The 17,961-nt window shown below is 41.0% G+C and overlaps 2 protein-coding genes across 3 annotated transcripts in view; one reads left to right on the forward strand and one right to left on the reverse strand.

Annotated features, from left to right (window-relative positions):
• The first annotated feature begins 487 nt into the window (after positions 1 to 487).
• LOC115172929 (GTPase IMAP family member 7) lies at positions 488 to 6,337 on the forward strand. The gene is made up of 3 exons (XM_029730811.1): positions 488 to 957; positions 2,698 to 2,736; positions 4,570 to 6,337. The coding sequence occupies exons 1-3, from the start codon at positions 930 to 932 to the stop codon at positions 5,484 to 5,486; spliced, it is 984 nt and encodes a 327-aa protein (XP_029586671.1). The 5' UTR covers positions 488 to 929; the 3' UTR covers positions 5,487 to 6,337.
• Positions 6,338 to 9,154: 2,817 nt separating this feature from the next.
• The window catches only part of LOC115172930 (probable phospholipid-transporting ATPase IA), a 47,998-nt gene continuing 39,191 nt past the window's right edge, over positions 9,155 to 17,961 (reverse strand). For both annotated transcript variants that reach the window (XM_029730813.1, XM_029730812.1), the window contains exons 25-34: positions 17,595 to 17,669; positions 17,366 to 17,488; positions 17,002 to 17,080; positions 16,850 to 16,911; positions 16,576 to 16,632; positions 16,371 to 16,478; positions 16,147 to 16,235; positions 15,949 to 16,041; positions 15,532 to 15,626; positions 9,155 to 10,561 (exon numbers count right to left, since the gene is read on the reverse strand). In XM_029730813.1, the coding sequence (XP_029586673.1) occupies positions 10,458 to 10,561; positions 15,532 to 15,626; positions 15,949 to 16,041; positions 16,147 to 16,235; positions 16,371 to 16,478; positions 16,576 to 16,632; positions 16,850 to 16,911; positions 17,002 to 17,080; positions 17,366 to 17,488; positions 17,595 to 17,669 (885 nt within the window). In that variant the 3' untranslated portion in view covers positions 9,155 to 10,457. The remainder of the gene's footprint in view (positions 10,562 to 15,531; positions 15,627 to 15,948; positions 16,042 to 16,146; positions 16,236 to 16,370; positions 16,479 to 16,575; positions 16,633 to 16,849; positions 16,912 to 17,001; positions 17,081 to 17,365; positions 17,489 to 17,594; positions 17,670 to 17,961) is intronic.

The following is a 17,961-nucleotide window of genomic DNA, read 5'->3' on the forward strand; positions in this document are numbered from 1 at the left end:
TGAGGGCTTGGCTGATTTCTATTGATTTTCCATGATGTCAAGCAAAGAGGCACTGAGTTTGAAGGTAGGCCTTGAAATACCTCCACAGGTACACCTCCAATTGACTCAAATTATGTCAATTAGCCTATATTTCACATTCTTAAAATAAAGTGCTGATCCTAACTGACCTAAAACAGGGAATTTTTACTAGGATGAAATGTCAGGAATTGTGAAAAACGTTGTTTAAATGTATTTCGCTAAGGTGTATGTAAACTTCCGACTTCAACTGTACTTGTGTGACTTGTTAAGCACAGTTTCACTTATTTAGGCTTGCCATAACATAGGGGTTGAATACTTATTGACTCAAGACATTTCAGCTTTTCATTTTTAATTAATTTGTGAAAATTACTCAAAATAATTAGACTTTGACATTATGGGGTATTGTGTGTAGGACACACAACATCTCAATGTAATCTATTTTAAATTCAGGCTGTAACACAACAAAATGTGGAAAAAGCCAAGGGGTATGATTACTGTATGTGTTTTTTCTGTAGTTTTTTTTGTAGTTTCCTGTTTTTGCTTTTATGTGTAAAGAGTTTTATGCTATCACCTGACATAAAGGTGAGAGACGCAAGAGAGATCGGTGTTGATGTGTCTGTAAAAAAGGAGGAGGAAGACAGATGATGGTAGTGCTATGAAATAGACCTTGTCAACATCAAGTGTTCACAAAACTGAAACGCAAACCTCTGCTTTGTACAGGGTTTATATTTGTCCCTCTGCACCTGCATTGAAACATGGGGTTGGCCACAACAACGTCACATGCCAGTTCTGATATCAAACTGTATATCTATAGAGGAAGGAGTGAGGTATAGTCACGTCCTTCGTTATTATTGCCTCGGGGTGTGTAGAATAGTATTACCTCGGTGTGCGTAGAATATCGGAGATAAAGAATGACTGAAAGAATGGCTGAGGACGAGAGTGAGTATTGAACAGCAACTGTACATAATAAATATTTACATTTCGCAATATTATCCGTGTTAAACTGTTTCAATGTTGTCATGGTTCCAAATGTACTGAATTGAGTAGTTTATTAAACGGGATCTCTTATATTGAACATAAAACAGCCTAATGTCAAGCCAGGACATGTTCAACGCATCTGATTCTGAGTATGGCATGTGTAATGTATTTCACATTTTAGTAAGATTTTATTCATGTTTTTTTTTTTACAATACAAAAAATACAGATACATACAACATACAGACGCACACAAACAACAACTACATCACCCCTTTACAGACCCACCTGCTCACATCCCCATATCCAGCGCCCGTATCACACTCCGCAACAAGCTGTACCCCCCAAAACAAATATTTTCCCTTGCCCACGCACTTTCAACGTTTAGATAACATAGTTTCGACCTTTCCATTGTGTTAACGATGGAAGATTAGTTGATTTCCAGTTTTTAAGTATACGTTTTTTTTTTCAAGATGATTGAGGAGAAAAGTATCGTCCAACACACCCTCATATGCCATGTCTGGAAATATGCAGACAGACACATTCAAATTATATCTGCATTTTAATACTTATTGAGACATTGGGTCATTGTTATTTTTACACTTAAGACACGACTCATCCGTTGTGCTGTAGAACTTGTGAATTTTGTCTTTTGTGTAATACATTCTATACATTCGTTTTTATACTGGATTAAGCAACATTTTCGTTAACTGTAATCTCGTTAGTTATTTCCAGCATTCCCTCCATCTTGTGCCAATATCAGATATTTTTAAGTCTTGGTAGTTGTACAGCTTACTTATCATATGAACATCCTTTTCTGACTCAAATAGGATTCCCTCAAGATTGCTCTGATGTCTAAAATAATTCAATTAGACATTTCTTGATATTACACTTTTGAGTTGCATGTATTTGAAAATATCTGCATTGGTCAATCCAAAATTGCTTTTTAATTCTGTCTTGGAAATAAATGTATTTCCTTTTACCAAGTCATTTATGGTATCCATTCCTTTCATTTCCACGCGGGCCAGTTTATCTATGAATTCTGAATAGTTATCCAAGGACTGTTCCATAGGGTTGTGTTTTCAGGGAGTGATATTGGTTCTTGTAGAACACGTTTCATTTTCTTCCATATTGTTTTAGTGTTACTAACTATGAAGTTGGTCATGTTCCAAGGTTTATCCTTTGAAAATAAATGCATGCAAATATGCACCGTTGTTCCTCTTTAGTGCGTTTAACGAAATGTTGCAAGTAAAAGCCCTGGGTGGCGAGATGATACAATTCCAAGTCTGCAAGGTTAAAACCACCATTTCCCTTTTTATTCTGAGTTTTATTTGCCAATATAAAGTCTGTGTTGACCGAGTATAATTTTTAAAGAATATCCCAGGTGGGGTAATTGGTATTACAGAGAATAAATAAAAACACTTTGGGAGCCATGCCATTCTGATGAGGTTTATTCTACCTGTAAGATATACTGTATGTGAAAATGGTTCCATTTAATTAGATCTCTTTTCATATTGTTCAGTATTAGGATAAAGTTATCTTTATATATGTATTGTTTGTTGTGTCACTTATTAAGCATGCTAAGTATTTGATATTTTTTGTGGTCCACCTAAAATGATAGCTGTAATATAATAAGTTATTATTTTTCCTATTGCCATTTTAAAAAATGTCTCACTGTGTATTATTTTGTCTTACACCATTCAGTTGTTCCCTTGGTAGCCCAAGAGAAGACCTCCTCTACAGGTGAGTTAATTCATCTCCAAAAATAAATAACCCCATATTATAAGAACTTTAATATTTCCCATTTCAATCAACTGATCCGATTCAGATCTATACTCAATCTACAGCGCATTCGGAAAGTATTCAGACCCCTTGACTTTTCCCACATTTTGTTATGTTACAGCCTTATTCTAAAATTGATTATCAATCTGCACACAATACCCCATAATGACAAAGCGAAAACAGGTTTAGATGTTTTTGCAAATGTATTAAAATAAAAAACTGAAATAACTTATTTAAGTATTCAGACCCTTTGCTATGAGATGCGAAAATGAGCTCAGGTGCATCCTGTTTCCATTGATCATCCTTGAGATGTTTCTACAACTTGATTGGAGTCCACCTGTGGTAACTGCAACTGATTGGACATGATTTGGAAAGGCACACACCTGTCTATATAAGGTCCCACAGTTGACAGTCCATGTCAGATCAAAAACCAAGCCATCAGGTCGAAGGAATTGTCCGTAGAGTCCAAGACAGGATTGTGTCGAGGCACAGATCTGGGGAAGGGTACCAAAAAATGTCTGCAGCATTGTCCTCAAGAACACAGTGGCCTCCATCATTCTTAATTGGAAGAAGTTTGGAACCACCAAGACTCTTCCTAGAGCTGGCCGCCTGGCCAAACTGATAAATCGGGGAAGAAGGGCCTTGGTCAGGGAGGTGACCAAAGAACCCGATGGTCCCTCAGACAGAGGTTCAGAGTACCTCTGTGGAGATGGGAGAACCTTCCAGAAGGACAACCATCTTTGCAGCACTCCACCAATCAGGCCTCTATGGCAGAGTGGCCAGACGGAAGCCACTCCTCAGTAAAAGGCACATGACAGCCCGCTTGGAGTTTGCCAAAAGGCACCAAAGGACTCTTAGACCATGAGAAACAAGATTCTCTGGTCTGTTGAAACCAAGATTGAACTCTTTGGCCTGAATGCCAAGCATCACGTCTGGAGAAAACCTGGCACCATCCCTATGGTGAAGCATATTTTTCTTTTATTTTGTGTTGACTATCCGTTTGTTTACGCTTAACTCTGTGTTGTTGTTTTTGTCGCACTGCTTTGCTTATACCAATAAATATTGGTGGCAGCATCATGCTGTGGGGTTGTTTTCAGCGGCAGGGACTGGGAGACTAGTCAGGATCGAGGGAATGATTTACGGAGCAAAGTACAGAGAGATCCTTGATGAAAACATACTCCAGACCTCTAAGGACCTCAGACTAGGGCGAAGGTTCACCTTCCCACAGTACAACGACCCTAAGCACACCCCCAAGACAACGCAGGAGTGGCTTCGGGAAAGGTCTCTTAATGTCCTTGAGTGGCCCAGCCAGAGCCCGGACTTGAAACCGATTGAACATCTGTGTAAGGACCTGAAAATAGCTGTGCAGCAACACTCCCCATCCAACCTGACAGAGCTTGAGAGGCTCTGCAGAGAATAATGGAAGAAACTCCCCAAATACAGGTGTGCCAAGCTTGTAGCGTCATACCCCAAAGACTCTAGGCTTTAATCGCTTGCAAAGATGATTCAACAAAGTACTGAGTAAAGGGTCTGAATACTTATGTAAATGTGATATTTTAGTTTTTTATTTGAAAATACATTGGGTAAAAATTCTAAAAAACTGTTTTTGCTTTGTCATTACGGGGTATTTTGTGTAAATTGATGAGGAAAAAAATACAATTGAATAAAAATGCTGTAACATAACAAAATGTGGAAAAGGTCAAGGGGTCTGAATACTTTCCCGAAGGCACTGTACCTCTCTAAGGAAGAATAAAACAACAGAACATCTTGTAGTGAACAGTCCTGTCTTTTTAGATTTGTTTAGGATTGTTCTGGTTGGTAAGACTGGAGCAGGGAAGAGTGCAACCGGAAACACCATCCTGGGGAAAAAGGTGTTTGAAGTGAACGCCTCTCTTAATTCTGTGACAGACAAGTGTTACAAAACAATTGGAGAGGTTTGTGGGATGCAGGTGCATATTGTTGACACTCCTGGCATCTTCGACACAGCGAAGACGGATGAGGAAGTGAAAAAGACAGTAGGGGAGTGTGTCAACATGTCTGTTCCGGGACCCCACGCCTTCCTGCTGGTGATCAGGCTGGGGGGGAGGTTCACAGAGGAGGAGAGGAACACCGTGAAGTGGATCCAGGAGAACTTTGGAGACGACGCTTCATTGCACACCCTCTTGTTGTTCACCTGTAAAGATCAGCTGAATGGTCAAGAAGTGATCAACGTTCTGAGAAAGTCCAAGGATATACAGAAACTCCTCAACACCTGTGGGGGCAGATATCACTCGTTCAATAACAACGATAAAGACCCCACTCAGGTTACAGAGCTTCTGGAGAAGATAAAAGACATGGTGGAGAATAATGGAGGAAATTACTACACCAATGACATGTATGAGAAGGCTCAGAAAAAGATCAAAGAGGAGGAGGAGAAGAGGAAAGCAGAGGAAGAAAAGCAGAGGCAGGAGCAGGAAAGAATCATAAAGCAAAGAATAAGACAGGAGGAAGAAGAGAAGGGGAAGAGAAAGATAATTTTCGGTATGATATTGCTTTTTGCTATTTTGTTAATCATAGGAGGGGTGCTTTTAGCAGCTATTGTAGGGGGAACAGTGGGAAATGCTATTGGAATATCATTAATTCTTGTAGGAGTTTTGATAATAGCAGTTAGCATAATAGTTATGATTTTCAAGACACAAAGAAGTGGAGCTGGCACACTTGCCTCAGTGTAAAATTGGGCCTGTTCCAGACAGATCTGAAACCTGGTACCTATGAACCTAATGAGAGCCAGGCGGAGCTGTGCCCTTGCAGCTTTGGTTTTGCAAATGTTTTATTATAATGAATTTCTTTGGTCCACATACATTTTTCCAACAACACAAGTAATCAACTGCAAAATCAGACAACCCCATTGTGGAATAGTTGACCTATTAATTTGGTCAGCTTGTCGCATTCTATTTGAGAAAATAATATTTATCTTGAGGCGCTTTCAAATTGAGAGGAGAGGAAAGAAACTTGCATGCCCAGTCATCGCACAACATTCAGCTTTGATGGCTACTGTTAAAAAGAGGAGGATCACAGCTTTCTAGTGCTTCTACATTTATTTCTGAACTCCAGAAAATGTGCGGACTGCACCCTTTTAAAACCTGGGTTTTTAGCATGGATGATCTGTTTTAGAGCTCGCCAATGGCGTTGAATGCATAGGGGAGACCGATGCTATATGTAACTTGAATGAGTGCCAGTGGAACGTTTTTTGGGGGACATTCAATTCATCAATATGTTGCTAACTAGCAACAAGATAAGGTTTATAGTTTGTGATCTAGCTCATGATATAGCCACTATGCTGCATCAGTTGGGCTACAGGTAATACTTGTTATTGATAAATAGCACACCTGCTTGCTAATATGGACCAATATGTTATTAGATAATTTCTGGAGGGGGTTTTATATATTAGATGGTGACAGCATAATTGCATTTTTATTCATTTTGGAGTAGAATCCTTTTGAAAAGTCACCAGAACGGACCTTCGTTCTACAAAATGTTTTTTAGGTCTCTCCGCGACTTTGCCACCATTACTACAAAAAAATTCCAGGGAAACAAACACTTACCAACAATGTTTTAGTTGTTACAGCTTGGACACTTACTTTTGTTTACCACTTTGTTGAATTATTCTTTAGTCCTTTAACAGTGCCTTCATTTTCATAAAATAATAATGAAAATATTTTGGGTGTAGAAGCTTAAATACCAATGAAGTTCCCAAATAAACATGTGTACATTTTTATTTTGGTATTTTTTATTTAACTAGGCAAGTCAGTTAAGAACAAATTCTTATTTACAATGACGGCCTACCCCGGCCAAACCCGGACGACGCTGGGCCAATTGTGTGCCGCCCTATGGGACTCCCAATCACGGCCGGTTGTGATACAGCCTGGATTCCAACCAAAGACTGTAGTGACACCTGTTGCACTGAGATGCAGTGCCTTAGACCGCTGCGCCACTCATGTTAATTTTTTTTGTTAACAAAAGGGAATTATGAAAATGTTTGTGACTTTAGCTGAATTTCTTGTGGAATATGTTTTATATATCTAGTTGCAAATTGTTTAAAACAAATAAAAAGTGAAACTGTCTGTTGTCTCCTGTGTAAAAATCCTGCTACTTAGCTTTCAGTGGTCGGGATAGGTCCCTGTACAGGTCAAAATGTCAACATCGGTGACAGTTCTATTCTGATATATCTGTAGCCAGGATTAAGTGTTCACCATGGAACATTCAAAGACAGATGTTGGTAGCTTAGCTCTCACTGCCATTACAGGTGGCCATAATGTTGTGAGGGAGAAAAACAACAACTAGAAACACCATCCGAGCATCACTGTATTGTCTGTCGAAGCATAATGAAGGAGAAAAAAGGATGTTGATTGTTTTTCAAAACTTTACAATTTACAACTTTACAATTTTTCTCAATGGCGTAGAAGCATTTTTAAGAACTGTGGTTAAACGTACCTATGACAGAACAACAACGTTCTAATGCTTTAAATACATTTTCAGATTGTCTTGCTTTTGTACCTGGGCTGTATATCTTAGACCACCTTTTGCAAAACTTTAAAATACAATTGTCATCAATAAATACAACATGTACTGTAAAGTGTTCTCTTCATAGAATACCAACACGTTGTTTTCATCAAAAGAAAAAAGGTTGCAAATGTGTTCACTGTTTCCGGCAGTCGGTAAATACTACTGCACAAAATGATTCATGTCTTTATCAGTAGTAGGCCTGAAACAGATACAATACAGAGAAAGATCTAGCAAAGGGGACTGTCTAATTTCTAGGAATTATTTTACAACATTGCAGACAATGCAAAGAATGAAGTCATTATCTCCAACATTGCAGAGCTTTGCTTTGGTTTGGGTTGAGGCCTATACATTCATACCAGTTGTGTTCCTCCACTGTATTCACCTTTTCTTATTTATTTTGTGGATTGTGTTTCTGCTTCAATGGAAGTCTACAAAGCTATGAGCAGACAACCCTATCAACTGAGTACATGGAATTGGAATGTGATGATACCAGTGAATGAATCCTGCACACAATATGTTTATCAGCAATAATATTTGATGTGTATGAAATCGTTTGGTGAAATATGCATAAAAGGAGGAGTAAATCACCCATAATTCTGCACCTTTCGCTAGTTGTATTTCCATTTTTCAGTATTGATGAATGTATTTATGTTTTGAGAAGGCCGCTTCATTGTCCACAACAATAAAATTAGGGAGGGGGTCTGTGGATCGGTCTCCATCCGTTAGTACATTTGTACGTTAGTCACACGCAATATTTCATACAGTACTGGCCCAATTTTGACAAAACTTATGTGAATGATGCGTCTTGCCATAGATATCCAGCATTTACAAAATTGACCAGATGGTGGCGCTATAACAAGACTTTGAAAATACTAACTTTTAAAAGGTCACACCCCTCACTCCGTTTGACATTCAGTACATAGGTCCCTCTCCTCACAACGGAATACATTTTCCTCAGGGACCCATGATGGATTTTCTGGCATTTTGAATTTTGTTAAAAACACTTAAAATGCGACTCTTCTGGCACCGTATGGCCGATCTGCACAAATCTTGATATGTGGCATCTATGGACATAGGTCTTTCAATGCAATATTTTGCAGACTATTAACCAATAAACATTCACATGGACGTGGTCTGGCACATAAATCAGTCAGATTTTGGTATTGTAACAATTTGTTGCAAACACTCAAGCCTCAACATATGCAAGAACATTCATATCGACCACATGGTGGCGCTATAACGGGCACATGTTTATATCTCTTGATCTATTTGACTCAGAAAAGAGAAAATGGCACACTTGCTCAGGGATCTGAGTCTAGCTAACCCACGTGATATATCAGACACTACTGGCCTGATTTTGATTCAACTTGGGTGAATGTGTCTTGCCGTAGAGATCCGCCATTTACAAAATTACACTGATTGGCCCAAAGGGGGGCGCTGCATCATTCGTGGGGTGCGACGTTTGCTGTTGCCTTGCTTTAAAAATGCATTCACTGTTTTGCAAAAGGCCACTGAGTTCTGTGTCTTGTGAAAAACATTTTGAAAATTGACATTGTTTCGTTCAATGCTTGTACGCAATTGAGAAAAACGAACAATGAATGTTCACACTACAAAAGTGAAACTAAACCTCTACTCTGTACAGGTTCTGGGCTAAACATGTGGTTGGACATTGCCACATCTTGTACAAGCACAGCATACCTCCAATTCTATAAGCACTCACTGCTTATACAAATATGTGAGTGAGGTACACTTGTATACTCATCGTTATTGTTATAGTGTTTAAAATATCTGTGAAAAGTGTGAGCAAAGAAATCTGATTGCACAGACTAGAAGGTTGCATTTGAGTGTTGCAGTGGTTTTATTCAGTAGTCCCTTTATGCATCTGAGAATGAAATATTAAATCAGTTATAGAAAAAGTAAACTTGTTAAATTATGAATTCTTCTTTTTGACTCAAGGAACATAAGAACACATTAATACATTTTTTTTTCTCTGAACAAAAACCAAGGAATATCCAGCTTTTACGGCCATGAAGTTTGAGTGGTATTTCTGTTTCCCCAGAAATCCCTCACACAACATGGATACAATTCAAATGAACAAATTAACGCATACTTCTTTTTCCCGGTCAGTGAGAGAACATTTGCATTGCAGTGAAAAGAGCCATGGACGGATTTTAAACCATGCAAAAGACGAAGAAACACATGCACACACGCTATAGCATTACACTACTGCATGAGAGAAACTCTCTGAAAGGCACTGTTGGGATGGATTGACTAGAGAGAAACATGGAATGCAAGGAATCTTTCAGAGATATAATCTTAAAATGAGAAGCCCATCATCAAGTCTTAACCTGTAGTGCTTGCTCGCGATATCATTCTGGAGTGCAATGATTGAATGCAAATGGCATTCAATCATCATAGACTACATTCAAACCCCCATTGGTTACACACATTAGTCTTTGGCAAGCAACATCACAGGGTTTCCCATTCTCTTACACATTTCAGGTTTAGGGATGATTCGTGGATCGTTTTGGTCCAACACTGCTCTTTATGTGGCATGAACATCTTGTTCGAGTTTGGTCTTATGCCACACCAAAAATAAAATATGAGACGTTCCCTCTTCCAAGGCCACCCGTTGCTTAGAATGGAACTCTTCCGCATACAAATATAAAAACAGGTCAAGTCTTCAGGACAAAAACACATTAAAAAGTCAGTGCTTGGGACAAACCAAAAGTGAAAACACTTTCTGTAAATGTCATCTTGCAATGTTATTTTTTTTTTTTCTCTCTTCGGTGCTTTCCAGAAACAGCCCTTAGCTCCACCTCCTACCTCCTCTGCACTTCAGTAGATCTGAAAGATAGGACAGGTATAACCAATATGATATACATACCACCTCCTCCCCACCCAAGGGGAATTTGCCCCATATTGCTGACACCTATCCAGTCTTCTCAGATCAACAGAAGTTCCTCAGGGGTTATGGGTTTTGGGGGTTGTTTCTGGACGGGGCCTTCACTCCAGACTTTCTGGGGGAAGTTGACCGGCCCCACTTTGTGAGGTGACTTCCTGTCAACCTCCTCCAATGGGGATGGCTGAGTGCAGCATGTGATAGGAGGGCATCGTTGAGGGGGAGGGGAGAGGCTTCACCACTGGGGCTGAGCGGGCCTCTGCTTGGTGGTGTCGTACGACCGGATCACGTCAGACTGTGACACCGCTCCGTTTTCCTCCTGAGAGAAGGCATAGCCGTCTAAGGGAAAACAAGCACATGATACTTATATATAAAAATCTCAGACTCCATTACAAAATCTCAACCTGACCACCTAGTGAGATTTTCGAAATAAGGATGTATAACCCCACCCCCACCTCTCAAAGGGCTTGTTCAGCCGACAGCCTACTGACTGGTCTACAAACCACCTTGCATAATAAATAACTACTCATTATTATTTGTAGATCAGTAAGTCTGTCACAATTTACCCACAATTCACCACAGGTGCAGTCAACTCGAACACACACAAAGCCTGTACCAAAGTTTGTTCCCTTCCCCTCGACAAAAAAACACCTGTGTTTATAATCCAGGCTACACGCGAAGCACTACTGCACACACACTACATTATCACACACTACATTATCAGAAAGCCAGGACAGTTAGAACAACAACCCACAGCTAAATTATATATAGAGATATATAGATCTAATAAGTCAATATTAGGTGAAGGTAAATGTCTAAAACAGGATGTGATGGATGAGTCGGACTGGGGAGGGATCCAGCAGTGTCTTAACTTTTTCCACATTTTGTTACGTTACAGCCTTATTCTAAAATTGATTAAATGAAATTGTTTTCCTCATCAATCTACACACAATATCCCATAATGAAAAAGCAAAAACAGTTTTTTAGAAATACCTTATTTACATAAGTTTTCAGACCCTTTGCTATGAGACTTGAAATTGAGCTCAGGTTCATCTTGTTTCCATTGATCATCCTTGAGATGTTTCTACAACTCGAATGGTGTCCACCTGTGGTAAATGTAATTGATATGACATGATTTGGAAAGGCACACACCTGTTTATATAAGGTCTCACAGTTGACAGTGTATGTCAGACCATAAACCAAGCCATGAGGTTGAAGGAATTCCAGTAGAGCTCAGAGACAGGATTGTGTCGAGGCACAGATCTGGGGAAGGGTACCAAAAAACATCTGCAGCATTGAAGGTCCCCAAGAACACAATGGATTCCATCATTCTTAAATGGAAGAAGTTTGGAACCACCAAGACTCTTACTAGAGCTGGCCGCCTGGCCAAACTGAGCAATCGGGGGAGAAGGGCCTTGGTCAGGGACTAAGAACCCGATGGTCACTCTGACAGAGCTCCTCTGTGTAGATGGGAGAACCTTCCAGAAGGACAACCACCTATGCAGCACCCCACCAATCAGGCCTTTACGGTAGACGGAGGCCACTCCTCAGTAAAAGGTACATGACAGCCCGCTTGGAATTTGCCAAAAGGCACCTAAACAAGATTTTCTGGTCTGATGAAACTAAGATTTAACTCTTTGGCCTGAACGCCAAGCGTCACATCTGGAGGAAACCTGCCACCATCCCTACAGTGAAGCATGGTGAATGCCGCATAATGATGTGGGGTGGTCTTTCAGCAGCAGGGACTGGGAGACTAGTCAGGATCGAGGGAAAGATGAACGGAGCAAAGTACAGAGAGAACCTTGATGAAAACCTGCTCTAGAGTGCTCAGGACCTCAGTCTGGGTCAAAGGTTCACCTTCCAACAGGACAACGCGGGAGTGGCTTTGGGACAAGTCTCTGAATGTCCTTGAATGGCCCAGCCAGAGCCCGGACTTGAACCCAATCTAACATCTCTGGAGAGACCTGAAAATATCCACTCAAACCTGACAAAGCTTGAGAGGATCTGCAGAAAAGAATGGGAGAAACTCCCCAAATACAGGTGTGCCAAGCTTGTAGCGTCATACCCAAGAAGACTGGAGGCTGTAATCGCTGCCAAAGGTGCTTCAACAAAGTACTGAGTAAAGGGTCTGAATACTTATGTAAATGTGATATTTCAGTTTTTATTTTTAATAGATTAGCAAACATTTCTAAAAACCTGTTTTTGCTTTGTCAATACGGGGTAATGTGTGTAGATTGATGAGGGGGAAAAAACTATTTAAATACATTTTAGAATAAGGCTGTAACGTAACAAAATGTGGAAAAAGTCAAGGGGTCTGAATACTTTCCCGAATGCACTGTACACTAAATAACCAAAAGGTATGTGGACACCTGCTCGTCGAACATTCCAAAATCATGTGCATGAATAAGAAGTTGTTCCCCCCTTTGCTGCTATAACAGCATCCACTCTTCTAGACTTTGGAACATTGCTGCAGGGACTTGCTTCCATTCAGCCACAAGAGCATTAGTGAGGTCGGACAATTAGGCCTAGCTCGGAGTTGCCGTTTCAATTAATCCCAAAAGTGTTCAGATGGGGTTGAGGTCAGGGCTCTGTGCAGGCCAGTTCTTCCACACCGATCTCAACAATCCATTTCTGTATGGACCTCGCTTTGTGCATGGGGGCATTGTCATACTGAAACAGGAAAGAGCCTTCCCCAAACTGTTGCCATAAAGTTATAAGCACATAATCATCTAGAATGGCATTGTATGCTGTAGCGTTAAGATTTCCCTTCACTGGAATTAAGGGGCCTAGCCTGAACCATGAAAAACAGACCCAGACCATTACTCCTCCTCCACCAAACTTTACAGTTGGCACTACGCATTGGGGTAGGTAGCATTCTCCTGGCATCTGCCAAACCCAGATTTGTCCGTCAGACTGCCAGATGGTAAATCGTGATTTATCACTCCAGAGAACTGCACCAGAGTCCAATGGCGGAGAGCTTTACACCATTCTATCCGACACTTGGTATTATGCAGAGTGATCTCAGACTTGTGTACGGCTGCTCGGCCATGGAAACCCATTTCATGAAGCTCCCGACGAACAGTTCTTGTGCTGACGTTGCTTCCAGAGGCAGTTTGGAACTCGGTAGTGAATGTTGCAACCGAGGACAAATGATTTTTACGCGCTTCAGCATTTGGTGGCCCCGTTCTGTGAGCTTGTGTGGCCTTACACTTTGCGGCTGAGCCGTTTCTACGTTTCTATTTCACAAAGACAGCAGGGCAGAAATTTGACAAACTGACTTGTTGGAAAGGTGGTATCCTATGATGGTGCCATGTTGAAAGTCACAGACGTCTTAAGTATGTGCATTCTACTGCCAATGTTTGTCCATGGAGATTGCATGGCTGTGTGCTCAATTTTATACACCTGTCAGCAACGGGTGTGGCTGAAATAACTGAATCCACAAATTTAAAGGGGTGTCCACATACATTTGTATATACAGTGCCTTGCAAAAGTATTCACCCCCTTGGCATTTTTCCTATTTTGTTGCATTACAATTTAAATGGATTTTTATTTGGATTTCATGTACACAAAATAGTCCAAAGTAGTGAAGTGAAATGAATTTTTTTACTTGTTTCGGAAAAGTGGTGCGGATAAAAATAAGCAAAGATGCTTGGTGTTCGCCAAAAGGCATGTGGGAGACATATGGAAACATATGGAAGAAGGTACTCTGGTCAGATGAGACTAAAATTGAGCTTTTTGGCCATCAAGGAAAACGCTATGTCTGGTGCAAACCCAACACATCTCATCACCCTGAGAAGTCCATCCCCACAGTGAAGCATGGTGGTGGCAGCATCCTCCTGTGGGGATGTTTTTCTATCGGCAGGGACTGGGAAACTGGTCAGAATTGAAGGAATGATGGATGGAGCTAAATACAGAGAAATTCTTGATGGAAAACTGTTTTCGTCTTCCAAAGATTTGAGACTGGGACGGAGGTTCACCTTCCAGCAGGATAATGACCCTAAGCATACTGCTAAAGCAACACTTGAGTGGTTTAAGGGGAAACATTTAAATGTCTTGGAATGGCCTAGTCAAAGCCCAGACCTCAATCGAATTGAGAATCTGTGGTATGACTTAAAGATTGCTGTACATCAGTGGAACCCATCCAACTTGAAGGAGCTGGAGCAGTTTTGCCTTGAAGAATGGGCAAAAATCCCAGTGGCTAGATGTGCCAAGCTTATAGAGACATACCCGAAGAGACCTGCAGCTATAATTGCAGCAAAAGTTGGCTCTTCAAAAAATGTACTTTGAGGGGGGGGGAATAGTTATGCAAGTTTAGATTTTTGTCCTATTTCTTGTTTCACAATAAAACATATTTTGCAACTTCAAAGTGGTAGGCATGCTGTGTAAATGAAATGATACAAACCCCCCCAAAATCCATGTTAATTCCAGGTTGTAAGGCAACAAAATAGAAAAAATGCCAAGGGGGGTGAATACTTTCGCAAGCCACTGTATAGTGTATATCCTAACACCATATACATATCCTACACAATAGTTTCTTATCATATTAAGAACAATTTCTATTCTTCTAGCCCACAGACTACAGTAAGGTCCGTCTATTCAAACTACAGGGAACGATTCTAACCTACCCACTGTCAAAGCTCTATGACTCTAGGGAAGTTTACCTACTTTACACAGATCCAACCTTGTGAGGGGCTCACTAACCTTCACACCTCGAGTGACAACGACAATCTCACCCCCTCCATGCCTGCATGTGTATGGAGGCAGTGAGGGAGGGACAAATGGCATTGTGGGAAATGTAGTCAAAGAGTGTTGTCAAAGACAGTACAGTATGAAGATAGACAAACTGATTCTCCAATAGAAATCCCCGATCACACTTGTAGGGTGATGTCATGGTGACGTTGGCTAGCTGAGCTCATGCGTAGAAGCACGTCATCCGGTCTAACGGTCTTCTATCTGTCCCATGTGCAGGCCGTCAAATCAAAACCCCTACTTCGATATATAGTTGTTTTTTGACAAAAATAAAAACTTGCCAGTGTGTCACTTCCACGAGTTTGGAGTAATAACATGTTCAACTACTTAAGACATTGGCTCCAATCTAGGTTGTGTCTTTAGGATGAATTTTACACTTTTCTCAGTGACTTCTCAAACCCCGGCCTGGTCTGTTCGGTCTGTTTGGCAAGCGTTTCTGGACATCCTGTGATGTTGTGCCTTCTGGGTTTAGACACTGTTCTAGATGGTGATGTTTTACTGTACTACAGGAGGAAGAGGACAAGTGTGAAGCACCACATTCTGTAAGGTGTGTAACTTACGTAGCATGTTCTGAGGGACGGACTCTGTGCTGTATGCCGACAATATTCGGTTCTTCTTAAACGGGTTCTTCAGGAGCTGAGCTCTCTCTGACAAGCTGCGCACACACACACACACACACACACACACACAGAGAAGAGTACATCAGACAAATAAAAAGCATGCACACATTGACTCTGTACTGGTACCCCTGTATATAGCCACGCTATCGTTATTTACTGCTGCTCTTTAATTATTTGTTATTCTTATCTCTTACTTTTTTTTCCCTTCTTAAAATTGCATTGTTGGTTAAGGGCTTGTAAGTAAGCATTTCACTGTAAGGTCTACACCGGTTGTATTCAGCATTTCACTGTTGTATTCGGCGCATGTGACATTTTTTTATTTTATTTTCTCAACACAGTTAGACGGTATAAAAACACCTTTTCCCATGAACCACTGCTCCAGGGTCCTGAGCCTTAGCCTCCAGCTCCTGCACCTCATCAACCAGGTTCTTCCAGAAAGATCTCTTTACCCTGAGCGAGAGAGAGAGATGTAAATTATATTATAGAATGAAAGGGCTGTTCAAAGCGTAGTTGTCCCTCGGAAGCTAGTACTGTATTATTAAGGTCTGGACTCACACTCTGAACGCCACGTCAAACAGCAGTGAGGTGACAGGGATGAAGAGGAGACTCATCCAGAACACTCCTGAGGTGAAAAGCATCTCTGCCTGCAACACACACACACACACACGCACTTAACACTTTCGACACGTGAATAGTACGTTTGCTTCTGTGTTGCATATTGTGCAACATATTTGTCCAACAAATGCATATTGATGGACATAGAGTGATCTGTACTTTACCTGACCAGACATGTCTGGTGCAATAGCTATAACTGGCCACCAGGTGGAGTAGAGCCAGAAGAACAACACCCACAGGAACACACTGCCCCAGATGGCTATGTGACTGAACTACAGAGGGAGCAACAGAGCAGGTCAGAAAAACATCACACTTTGCAATGGTTTCTCATATTCTGAATGACAGAAATGGGAAGCCTACTGAACCCACCAGTGTCCATGATGAAGTCTCCAGTCCAGCTTTGAGACAAACGGTTATCACCACAAACTGGAAGATGGAGAAGAGAGAAAACGCCAAGTCACTTTACCAGGCAACATTTCATGAGGAAAATCAGAGGTGTCGTGTTTCTATCGAAGTCTTGCTACTGTGTGTATACTAAATTCAGAAAGAATTTTACCAAAGTGTTTTCAGATATTTCATTGAGAGCTGGGAAGGCTATCCAAAAACAAACCAGACCTTTCTTTTGGGCATGCAGTCAACCTACCGTGTAAACCATATTTCCTAAGAGAAGATAGTCTGGAGTCTTCCCGTTCCAAGACACAGTATCTGGAATGAAAGAAACCAAACATGCAGGACTGCTTAATACTAGAACGGACCGAGACAGCTAGACAGACAGGACAGACACACGCAGCGTACCGTGCTGGAAGATCAGCAGGGGTAGCCAGAAGAGGATGACAGAGTGGAGGAGGCCGTTGAGACAGTGAGCCCAGAACACCTGCAGTGGGACAGGGGAAACATATGAACAGAGGGCCTAGTTCCAACTTCCAAATGGACCTTAAGTCCCTAATGCTATAAACATTATGATTGTGCAGGCATTGTTGGTTTATCTGTTTATCTTTGAAAACTTTGTAAAATGCCCAAATGTTGAAATGTGAAAAAAATTTATTATGCAAACATTACACGCCCAAATTCGTGCTGCTCACGATTGATAAATGAGAAAGGCCCCTCGTCTCCTTATCACAAGGCAATAATGACCAGGGTTAATGGGTGGAGGGTGTACCTTGGTGTTGAAACCCAGTGCGTTCTGAGAAGTCTTGTAGAGTTCTGGGTATTTTAGCATGTTCTCTTTCTTGCAGCAGCGCTCAAATATACCCAGGGCCAGAGGAGGCATCGCTGTGAAGATCTGTCACACACACAAAGACTAAAAAGTGATACATTCATATTTCACCAGGGGGTAAATCAGGGAGAACTCCATGAAAGGAGTGAATAAGAAGTGTACACACACTTACCACATTGTAAAGACCAATGCACCAACGTTCAAATAGAATCTGACCAGAGAACCCGTTCACGATCGCAAACCAGATCTGAAAAACAACATGAATGAGTGACTGAGGTTCTCTATTACACACTGACATCCATGTTGACCTCAAAGGGTTGCAGAATTCTGGGAACTTTCACAAAATCCCAATGAGACATTAGAAGAAAAAAAAAACCTGGTTGGAGGATTTCCTGCTTATTCCTTCCTAATTCTGGGAATCTTATTCCTTCCTAATTCTGGGAATCTTATTCCTTCCTAATTCTGGGAATCTTATTCCTTCCTAATTCTGGGAATCATATTCCTTCCTAATTCTGGGAATCTTATTCCTTCCTAATTCT

This window comes from Salmo trutta, chromosome 33 (genome assembly GCF_901001165.1).
Source record: "Salmo trutta chromosome 33, fSalTru1.1, whole genome shotgun sequence".
Classification (NCBI taxonomy): Eukaryota; Metazoa; Chordata; class Actinopteri; order Salmoniformes; family Salmonidae; genus Salmo; species Salmo trutta.